This window comes from Rhagoletis zephyria, unplaced genomic scaffold (genome assembly GCF_001687245.7).
Source record: "Rhagoletis zephyria isolate East Lansing unplaced genomic scaffold, Rhagoletis_zephyria_1.1 Rzeph_scaffold_00086, whole genome shotgun sequence".
Lineage (NCBI taxonomy): Eukaryota > Metazoa > Arthropoda > Insecta > Diptera > Tephritidae > Rhagoletis > Rhagoletis zephyria.
Genome location: NW_016157170.1, coordinates 188547 through 200481, shown reverse-complemented (window position 1 = coordinate 200481; position 11935 = coordinate 188547). Strand labels below are relative to the sequence as shown.

Below are 11935 nucleotides of genomic sequence, written 5' to 3'. Positions count from 1 at the left end.
AAAAAAACCCCTAATTAGATAGTTTTTACTCGTATCTATAGCGTAAATCAAGGCGTATTCATAAATGGTGGTATTACGAGAGCAGCTCGATTTTCGCCTCGGTGGTTCTTTATGTAAAAATTGTGTAGTTGTTGTGATTCTTACTGTCCGGTACTATTTGTTTTTGTACTCCTGCTATCACCTTATATGAATTCGCCTTGAGATAAATTATATTTTTTTTATAAAACAACAAAACTATATATTTTAAGCAAATAAAACATTCAACAAAAAACGCATAGATTAAACTGGTGCCGAATCATGGCATTCATGATCGAATGAAACTCTTTTCATATCGAATGAAATAAAATGGCAGCTGTTTTCTCTCAAATACATTTTAAATTGAAAACGCGAAAAGCCGTAATCTCAAAAAGTAAATTCTATTCGAATTTGATTCGATCACGGATGCCATGATTCGGGCCTGATAAAGATGCAATCTCACTTTTAAACACTGATCTCCGCTCAAACATCGTTATCGACATCCATGCATATAACACTGTGTCGGTAACGTCGGCATCAATGTTTAACTGGGGAATAGTGTTAACCAGAGTTGTTGAAAACGGTCCTTAAATTGGTTATGGTTAGAGTTAACTTTTCGTTTTTATTTTAGGTGTGTTCGATGCAAAGAAGAGGATGGTTCCGTGCGCAGAAGTGGAAAACTTTTGACTGCCATTCACCTGCGAGTGGCCAGAAGCGATTCTTGTGCGTACGGTTCAAATCGCAGCTCACAACGTCCGGATATTTATATCCACGTATCCTCTGGGTAGCAACCAAACACCCGTTTGGGAGCGAGCTAAAGTGAGAAGGCGTAAAACTTCGCGTGCGCTGGGTTTGGGTTGATGTCCTCGGGGAGACAAAGGCTGACATCATGCGATGGACGGGGCCAGGAAAAGTAAGCGTGAAGCCTTGCGACGTCTACTACAGTTGCCACGTAAAGGAGCGCAAATTCGGTGTTGGATTCGTGGTAGGAGAGAGACTCCGTCGCCGAGTACTGGCGTTCACCCCGGTGGACGAACGTCTAGCCACAATCCGCATCAAAGCTAGATTCTTCAACATCTCGCTCATCTGCGCCCATGCCCCGACGGAAGAGAAGGATGAGGCGTCCAAGGATCTCTTCTATGAGCGCTTGGAACGTACATATGAGCGCTGCCCCCGACACGATGTCAAAATCGTGCTTGGCGATTTTAATGCCAAGGTGGGCAAGGAAGGGATCTTTGGCGCCACTGTCGGAAAATTCAGCCTCCACGACGAAACGTCCGATAACGGACTGAGGCTGATCGACTTCGCCGGGGCCCGAAATATGGTATCGTACTGTACTAGGTTCCAGAATAAGAACATCCACCAAGCTACATGGCTGTCTCCAGATCGAAAAACGAGAAACCAAATCGATCATGTTGTGATAGACGGAAGGCATGCTTCAAGCGTTTTGGACGTACGTACACTCCGAGGGCCAAACATCGACTCGGACCACTATCTTGTTGTAGCCAAGATACGCACCCGCCTCTGTGCAGCAAAAAATGTGCGCCCAACAATGCAAGGAAAGCTTAACGTCGAAAAGCTGCAATCACAACAGGCGGCCAGCTTATTCGCCACTCGACTCACACACCTGCTCTCTGAGAGCACTCTTCAACAATCCGACGTACGCGAGCAGTGGAACCACATTTCCCGATCATTAAGTACCGCCGCCGAAGAAGTAGTTGGATTTCAGCGAGCCCGAAAGAACAACTGGTACGATGAGGAATGTCAAGAAGCCGCAGAGAAAAAAGATGCCGCCTACAGGGCCACGCTTCGATCCGGGGCAACGCGAGCCATGTGGGACCGTTATAGGGAACTGAAAAAGGAAGCGAGACGTATTTGCCGCAATAAGAAGACAGAGGCCGAAATACGTAAGTGCGAAGAGCTTGAGATGCTGGGCGACCGGGAGAACGCCTGAAAATTCTACCAGAGGGTTAGACGACTTACGGAAGGTTTCAAGACCGTGGCGAACTCCTGTAAGAACAACAATGGCGACCTAGTGACCGATGTCCAGAATATACTTAAATTGTGGAGGGAACACTTTTATAACCTACTGAATGGTAGCAGCGCTGAAAGTAGTGAGGAAGACGAACCCGAGTCCCCAGTCGATTATGATGGAGTAGCTGTCCCACCGCCTGACTATGACGAGGTACGAATAGCGATTACGCGGCTGAAAAACAACAAAGCTGCTGGAGCTGACGGCCTGCCAGCCGAGCTATTCAAGTACGGCGGCGAGGAGCTGATGAGGTGCATGCATCAGCTCGTATGCAGAATATGGTCAGATGAACGCATGCCCGACGACTGGAATTTAAGTGTGCTCTGCCCAATCCACAAGAAAGGCGACCCCGCCATACGCGCCAACTACCGCGGAATTAGCCTTCTAAGCATAGGTTACAAGGTCTTATCGAGCGTATTGTGCGAAAGACTGAAGCCCACCGTCAACGAGCTGATTGGACCTTATCAGTGTGGCTTTAGGCCAGGCAAATCCACCATAGATCAGGTATTCACAATACGCCAAATCTTGGAAAAGACCCGCGAGAATAGGATCGACACACACCATCTATTTGTCGATTTCAAAGCCGCTTTCGACAGCACGAAGAGAAGTTGCCTTTATGCCGCGATGTCTGAATTTGGTATCCCCGCGAAACTAATACGGCTGTGTAAAATGACGTTGAGCAATACCACCAGCTCCGTCAGAATAGGGAAGGACCTCTCCGAGCCGTTTGATACCAAACGAGGTTTCAGACAAGGGGACTCCCTTTCGTGTGATTTCTTTAATCTTATGTTGGAGAAGATAATAAGAGCCGCAGAACTGAACCGCTCAGGCACAATACTTTATAAGAGCGTACAATTGCTGGCGCCGTATGCCGACGTCATTGATATTATCGGTAAAAAAGGCTACGTCTGTTCTACCTTCTCGGGATTGGATAGAGAAGCAAAGCGAATGGGTCTGGTGGTGAACGAGGACAAAACGAAGTATCTCCTGTCAGCACACAAACAGTCAGAGCATACGCGTCTTGGCACCCACGTCACTGTTGACAGTTACAAGTTTGAAAAAGTAGACGACTTCGTTTATTTGGGAACCAGCATTAACACCAATAATAATGTCAGCCTTGAAATCCAACGGAGAATCACTCTTACCAACAAGCGCTACTTTGGGCTGAGTAGGCAATTGAGAAGTAAAGTCCTCTCTCGTCGTACAAAGATCACACTTTATAAGTCACTCATCATGCCTGTGCTGGTGTATGGCGCGGAGGCATGGACAATGAAAGCATGTGATGAGGCGGCTCTTGGAGTTTTCGAGAGAAAGATTCTGCGAAAGATTTACGGACCTTTACGCGTTGGTGATGGCGAATATCGCGATTTAACGATGAGCTGTATGAGCTTTACCACGATATAGACATAGTACGGCGAATTAAAAATCAGCGGCTCCGCTGGCTTGGCCATTCCGTTCGAATGGACAGAAACGCTCCTGCTCTGAAAATATTCAACGCGGGTCGCGATTCTGTTAACAGAGGAAGAGGAAGGCCTCCTCTGCGTTGGAAGGACTAGGTGGAGAAGGACTTGGCTTCACTTGGCATTTCCAATTGGCGTCAGTTAGCACAGAAGAAAAATGACTGGCGTGCTGTTTTGGACTCGTCCAAAATAGCTTAGGCGGTTACAGCGCCAATAAAGAAGAAGAAGTTTTCGATGACAAAATATGTATACATTGGTCGAAGTTGATAATCGACGATACTGATCAAAGATAACAGACCTCTATCTCGATTGAAATCGACGCTATATCGTTTTTTCAGGTGTTTCTACTGCTACAGCAATGTATAGACTCGAAAATATACAATTTCGATTGGATACAAAAAGCAGGATCGAGAATAAAAATAAAGTAGCATTACAAAAGGTTTATAAATGAAAACGTAAATTTATAATGCTTTTTAAAACTACTTCATTTCTTATGAATAAGGCCATTATTTTAATTAATATATAGAAAAATTCCAATTGAGTATGTTAAATATTTATTTATTAAAAAGTAATAAAAAATTTTCTCTTTGAACAACCAAGGCGAATTTATACAAGGTGGTATCGGTTGAGCAAAAACAAATATTACAACAACAAATTATACGCACAATAACGGAAAGAAGTACCTCAAAAATACAACAAACACTTCATTTTGACATTCAGAAGGAACGCGGCGAATTCTAGAAACACCACCTTGTATAAATTGTTGAACAACTATAAAAATCAAAGAACAATAAATTGTACCAATAAAAATTATATACAAAAGAATAAGGTACAAGTGCCCGACAAAGGTAAAATTATGTCAGGATTTACTCCTGGCTTGCTCTCAATTGTCTGGTTATAATTTTTATTCGGTTTACAATGAAAGATCACATACATATTGGAAGAATAATAATCCTGGTTTTAAAAATTGCATATTAACTAACATATTTTTTTCCAACGGGAACAAAGATTAGCTTACGCTGCATTTAGGCCAATGTGAGGTGCTAGTTTGCTCATTTTCTTCAGGTTGAGGTAAAAATGGTATGGTCCCATTTTTTTGCATACCCATTTTCAAGCGTTCCGCTTCTGTCACTGCAAAACCAAAAATTCAAAATATTTACATATTTTTAATATAAGGCTGTCACGATTCAAAGCGCGACATATTCGAGATGATGAAGAATTACTAAGTATATCATGATTCATATTATTTAAAAATTTCTTGCTAAAATTTTGTGCAGACTCCGCTTTAGAAGCGAATATGCATACTGAATAGAAATTCCAGATCGAAAAAAAATCGATTTTCGAACCGATTCGAATCGAAATGATTAATTTTTACAAAAAATCAAAACACAGCGATCTGAGCAAACTTATATTGTAAGTAATTTTAAAACATACATACACTGTTCATAACGGTTTCAATATCTAGAGTTATTTGAAAAAAGTGTGAGATTATTTTTTTCTGTATGAGGGCAACAATATGTTCAATGCCGAGCTTAGTAGGGATGTGCGAAATCATTTAATCGAACAAGATGATTAATCGAAAGCGATTTTTCCGATTAATTACATATTGATTAATCAGAATCTAATTAATTTGATTAATCAGCAAACTGATTAATCATAACGTGATTAGCCAGAAATCTGAGTAATTGCTGTTAAATTTTAAAATTTGTTTCTTAAAAACATATATACATATGTATGTATACAAAAATAGAAAAGAATTTATACTTATGTACATATGTACGTATTTTTCATTTTAATGATCTACATACATATGCATATATTTACGTCTGTAAGTACTTGTTTGGCATTTTATTTTTATTAATAAGAAAAATATTTGTACATACAAAAAAACATAAAAAAGACATCAACAAAATTGTTCAGATTTCAATAAATTTTTTTTTTTGGTAAACATTAGTTACTCAGGATCTGATTAATCAGAATCTGATTAACCAGATCATTTAGTTAAAGAGGATTATGATTAATTATAAACTTGATTAACCGATTAATCGTACATCCCTAGAGCATAGTCATAAATTTTTTTTCATTTAATGCCTAGTGAAACCTCAACATTAGCCCTATTTAAGAAAATTGTAAAAAATTTGCCCCTATTTTTGGAAGTGTATTATGGAATGGGGCTTACGTAGACATATTTTTTTGCAATTCGGAAGTTTTTTATTTTTATTTTTTTGTTTTCGGTGACCACATTATAAATATACCCTTAAGAAAACTTTTTCTACAAAATTGCATACATACTAAATTTTTTTCTGAAATGAGTAATTAAGGAGTGAACACTTTTTATGAAAATTTGTATAAAGTTTGGAATTCAAATTTCTGGAGCTCTTGTTGTAGTATTCGCCATAATTTTATATAGAGTTATTTTTAAGAAGCTTCCCTAGGGAGAAGTAGAGAAAGTAGGTCATTGAATTTTTTGGTCTTTTTCGATTTAAAATGCGCTTTTAATTAACAAATGTATTTGATTTGTGATTTGGTTTGCTAAGTTTTATTTGTGGTTTGCTTGACCAACCAAATAAGAGATAAATTATATTTGTAATTTGATTCGTCAACCAAATCAGAATGAATCGCCCTCCAATTCAGAAACCAAATTTATATGTGATTTGATTCGTAGAGAGAATCATTTGATTTGCGACAAGACTTTCAAGATTTTTAAACTTTTTCGGAATTTTTTTGACTTCTTCGAAATTTTGAGGATTTTTGGGAATACTTCGAAATTTTCGGGGTTCTTGGGAATACAGCGGGATTTTCGGGACTATTTCGGATTCTTCGAGACTACTTCGAGATTTTTGGGTTAATCGGGACCATATTGGGATCTTCGGGATTTTGAGTTTTGCGAGACTACTTCGGGATTTTCGGGGTTCTTGGGACTGTATCGGGATCTTCGGGACTACTTCGGGCTATTTGGACTATTTCGCGATTTTCGAGACTTTTCGGAATTATTTCGGGTTTTTCGAGACTACTTCCGAGATTTTCGGTGTTTTTGGGACTATAACGAAATTTTTGGGACAACTTCATGATTTTCCGGGGTTCTCGGGAATATATCGACATTTCTGGAACTATTTCGTATTAGTCGAGACTACTTCGAGATTTTCGGGTTATCGGGACCATACTGGGATCTTGGGGACATCTCGGGAATTTTGGGACCAATTCCAAGGTTTCGGGACTATTTCCAGTTTTTCGAGACTATTTCTAGATTTTCGGGCTTCTTGAGACTGTATCGGGATCTTCGGGACTACTTCGAGGTATTTGGATTCGAGACTTTTCGGGATTATTTCGGGATTTCGAGACCAATTCGGATTTTTTGGTACTATTTCGGGATTTTCGAGACTTTTCGGCATTATTTTGGGTTATCGAGACCAATTCGAATTTTTTGGTACTACATATTTCGGGTTTTTCGAGACTGATTCGAGATTTTCGGGTTTATCGGCACTATATTGGGATTTTTGGACTATTCCGAGTTTTGCGAGACTTCTTCGGGATTTTTTCTCGGGGGTTCTCGGGTTTTTCGAGATTGTCTGGTTTTTGGGACCATATCGAGATCTTCGAGGCTACTTAGAAATGTTTAAACTATTTTGGGATTTTTGGGACTAATTTTCGAGTTTTTCGTAATAAATTCGAGATTTCAGTTCGAGTTCTCGGGACTATATCGGGATTTGTGGACTACTTCCGGATTTTCGCGACCTCTTCGAGATTTTTAGGACTATTTCGGGTTTTCCGAGACTACTTCGAGATTTACGGGATTCTCGGGACTGTGACGGTATTTTTGGAACTATTTTGGGAATTTCAATATAGACCCGGAAACCCCGAAAATTTCGAGGTAGTCTGGAAAACCCCGAAATAGTCCAAAAAATCCCCAAGAGGTCTCGAAAATCCCTAAGTAGACCAAAAATCCCGATATAGACCCGAAAACGGCGAAAATCTCGAGGTAATCAGTAGTATTGAAAATACCGAAATAGTACCACAAAATCCGAATGGTCCCAAAAATCCCGAAGTAATACCGCAGATCCCGATATGGTCCGAGAACCCCAAGAGTACCAAAATTGTCTTGAAAACCCCGAAATAGTCTAGAAAATCCCGAAGAATTCTCGAAAATCCCGAAATAGTCCAAAGATCCTGAGATCCGCCGAGAGAAAATCCCGAAGAAGTCTCGCAAAACCCCAAGTAGTCCAAATATGGGCCCGATAACCCCGAGCATACCGAAGTTGTCTCGAAAAACCCGAAATAGTCCACAAAATCCCGAAGAATTATCGAAAATCCCGATATAATCGAAAAACACCCGAAAATATCGAGATAGTCCTAAAAATTCAGACCTAGTCCCAAATATTCCGAAGTAGTTGCGTTGCCTAAAAAAATATTATTTAGTTGAAAACTCACAAATCAAACGATTCGCTCTACAAATCAAATCACAAATATATTTGATTTCTGATTTGAAGGGCGATTCAAATCACAAATCAATTTTATTTCTGATTTGGAGGGCGATTCAAATCAAAAATGACTTGGATTTCTTATTTCAGAAATAAATTTGATTTATGGATTTGTGATTTGACTAAATCAAAATCACGCAACCCTGGTGCATACAGATATGTACATATGTAATACGATTCTTAACTGTAACATGATAAAAAATAGAAAATAGCTCCATAAAAAAATTTTTTGGCGGATACAGGCATTTCATGAAGTTTCATAAATTTTACATATTACATTGGTGATAATTAGACTGCAGATTTTTATGCACAAAACGAAGCCTAGAAATATGTACCACTTAACTATAAACAAAATAAATGAATTTGTATACATTTTGGTTATAGTTATGGGGTACATATTTTTTAGCTTTGTTTTCTGCATAAACATCCGCAGTCTAGTAATAATAAAGTATAAACGATCGTATTTCTTGATGAGAGTTTCTATTATTTATATTGGACCTTGACCGTAGTCCCTGAATACATAGTACGCATGAAAAAAGGTTGTTCCACCTCACAGTTTGTTACGAATACTGGGCCTTTTTTTATCATTATTAGGTCGGCCCTTTATAAAAAAACACACGCCGTTTGATATGTACCAGTAGTATTAAAACCAGACTGCGAATGTTCATGCAGAAAACGAAGCCTAAAAATATGTACCCCAAACTACGGGGTTGGTCCCAGTAGTAACCGACCTAACCTAACACAAAAATTTTGGGAAAAAATATATTTATTTTTCAACATAATCTCCTTTCAGCTCTATACACTTTTCCCAGCGATGCTCAATAAGTTCGATACGCCTTTTATAATAAGAACTGTATTGCTCCTCAAAATAGACATAAACTGCCGATATCATTTCTTCATCGTTAGAAAATCTTTGACCACGGAGCCATTTTTTGAAGTTGGGGAACAGAAAATAGTCCGAGGGGCTGAATCTGACGAACAGGGTGCATGAGGTAGCAATTCAAACATCAATTCATTAATTCGCTAAACACTCAATTGAAACCTCTTCACGACACTGTTTTTGACCGAGTGTGGGAAAATGCGGCACCCATCTTGGACACAGCTTTCTCATTTCCAATTCTTCAGATAATATGCAAGTCCTGGTAACAGAGGATGAGGTAGGCCTCCTCTGTGTTGGAAAGATCGGGTGGAGAAGGACTTTGCTTCACTTGGCATTTCCAATTGGCGTCAGTTGGCATAGAAGAGAAATGACTGGAATGCTGTATTGAACGCGGCTAATAAAGAAGAAGAAGAAGAGACCCACCTACTGCAGACTTTCCAAGGATGGTTATAGGCTGATAATAACTTCGATATATCAAGGAAGCGTGCCACATCCCACAGAAATCTAATTTTTCATACCGCATATCTCTGGAAGTATTTGTGGTAGACCCCTAAAACTTGGTACGGAAATATTTGAAATCAATCTCATACTCATGGAGAAAAGTGGGGGCTATTGAAAAAGGGGCGTGGTGCCTTCCAAAACTATTGAAACTTTTACCTATTTGTAAATACTAGTATCGCCCAGTTGTCGAAATTCGACATCTTTTTTCATACACTTTTGAATTTTACCTATAACCAATACTAAATAGTTTATGCGAATTACTATTTTGCAGCCCCACAGCATAATTTATAGCGAATTTACTGGAAAACTTAAAATCGAATTATGAACGTTAATACCGGATTGGTTAATGCTAATTCTACCAAATCTCCTCCTCAGTAGCTTTTGAAAATAGACCGAAAAAGGAACCTCGATTTTAATTTATAAAAAATATGCATATGTATTTGTATGTATAGATGAGATGTTCATCACTGACTAATACGTCAAATAAATCAGACTGTAAATAAGTCCATAAGTACGGTATTGACAACATATGTTGCTATGTCAAATTCGAGGACGTTAGCATAGGTGGTTACAGAGATGGTCGATAAGAGAATTTCAGTTTAAATGGGCGGTACCACGCCCTCCTTTTCAAAATCTGCCACTCTTCGCCGTAAGTACGGTATTGGCAATATATGTTGCTGTGTCAATTTTTGGGACGTCAGCATAAGCGGTTCCAGAGATAAGCGATATGAGAATTTCAGTTTGTATGGGCGGTGCCGTGCCCCTTTCCCATTATATAACACTTTTCGCCATAAGTACGTTATTGATATCATAAATAGCTGTGTCAAATTTTAGGACGTTAGCATAAGCGGTTCCAGAGATAAGCGATATGAGAATTTCAGTTTGTATGGGCGGTGCCGTGCCCCTTTCCCATTATATAACACTTTTCGCCATAAGTACGTTATTGATATCATAAATAGCTGTGTCAAATTTTAGGACGTTAGCATAAGCGGTTCCAGAGATAAGCAATATGAGAATTGCAGTTTGTATGGGCGATGCCACGCCCCCTTTTCTAAAATCTACCAGCTTTGCACGGTATTGATAACATATCATGCTGTGTAAAATTTCATGACGTTAGCATCAATGGTTCCAGAGATAAGCGATATGAGAATTTCAGTTTATATGGGCAGTGCCACGCCCCCTTCTCCAAAATGTACCACTCTTCGCCGTAAGTACGGTATTGACAACATATGTTGCTGTGTAAAATTTCAGGACGTCAGTATAAGCGGTTCCAGAGATAAACGATATGAGAATTTCAGTTTGTACGGGCGGCGCCACGCCCCCTTTTCTAAAATCTACCAGTTTTCGTCGTAAGCACGGTATTTACAACATATGTTTTTGTGTCAAATTTCATGTCGTCAGGATAAGCGGTTCCAGAGATAAGCGATATGAGAATTGCAGTTTGTATGGGAGGTGCCACGCCCCCTTTTCCAAAAGCTATCACTTTTCGCCGTATGTATGGTATTAACAACATACATATCGTCCTGTTTCTGCCTCAACCTCGTATCTGCAATAGAGGTATTTTAGAGTGTAAGAGAAAATGCTTAATTTCCTCCCCTAGGATCCAATAAACGCATTTTTTACTTAATATTTCTAGTTCCACTAACAGAAGTGAGCACCCTCATTAAGTCTTTGTTCTATTTTAAAATAGTGTGTCGCTTAAACAGCAGTTGTAAGTGGTAATATTAGTTTTCCCAAAAATTGTAGATACGTGGTTAAGGCAGAAACGGGACGATATGTTTCTGTGTAAAATTTCAGGACGTTAGCATAAGTGGTTCCAGAGATAAGCGATATGAGAATTTCAGTTTGTATGGGCGGTGCCACGCCCCCTTCTCCAAAATGTACCACTCTTCGCCGTAAATACGGTATTGACAACATATGTTGCTGTGTAAAATTACAGACGTCAGTATAAGCGGTTCCAGAGATAAGCGATATGAGAATTCAGTTTATATGGGCGGTGCCAGGCCCCCTTCTCCAAAATGTACCACTCTTCGCCCTAGATACGGTATTGACAACATATGTTGCTGTGTAAAATTACAGGACGTCAGTATAAGCGGTTCCCGAGATAAGCGATATGAGAATTTCAGTTTATATGGGCGGTGCCACGCCCTTGTGGCGTATTTATATATAGATATATCGTCGTTTAAAGTACAAAACCGCGTATCAACAAAATGAAAAACCGCGTATCAAGATAATGCAAACCCGCGTATGTGAGGTTGCATAAATTACTTTTAGAAAATAAAAACACTCATATTTCAAAATGGTTCATATATATATGAAGCAAACGCATTTCTGGCTAGTATATTTCAGGACGAATGGATAAGGATTCAGCCAAGAGTGTTACGCGGTTTTGCAGAATGACGATACGCGGTTTTGTACTTTAAACGTCGATATGTATGTATATACAGTATATTTTGCTTTTCTACCTCTATGCTTAAGTGCATATTTAAGATACGTACTCCAAAATGCGTATCAGAGGCATTATTTTTAACATTTATAAGGAAACTGCTCCGATAGATGCATATTAGCG

The 11935-nt window shown here is 39.2% G+C and overlaps 1 protein-coding gene across 1 annotated transcript in view; it reads right to left on the bottom strand.

The window, feature by feature from the left end:
• Positions 1–4365: 4365 nt before the first annotated feature.
• The window catches only part of LOC108374215 (uncharacterized), a 145982-nt gene continuing 138412 nt past the window's right edge, over positions 4366–11935 (bottom strand). The window contains exon 4 of the mRNA XM_017630196.1: positions 4366–4638. Coding sequence (XP_017485685.1) covers positions 4517–4638 — 122 coding nt within the window. The 3' untranslated portion in view covers positions 4366–4516. The remainder of the gene's footprint in view (positions 4639–11935) is intronic.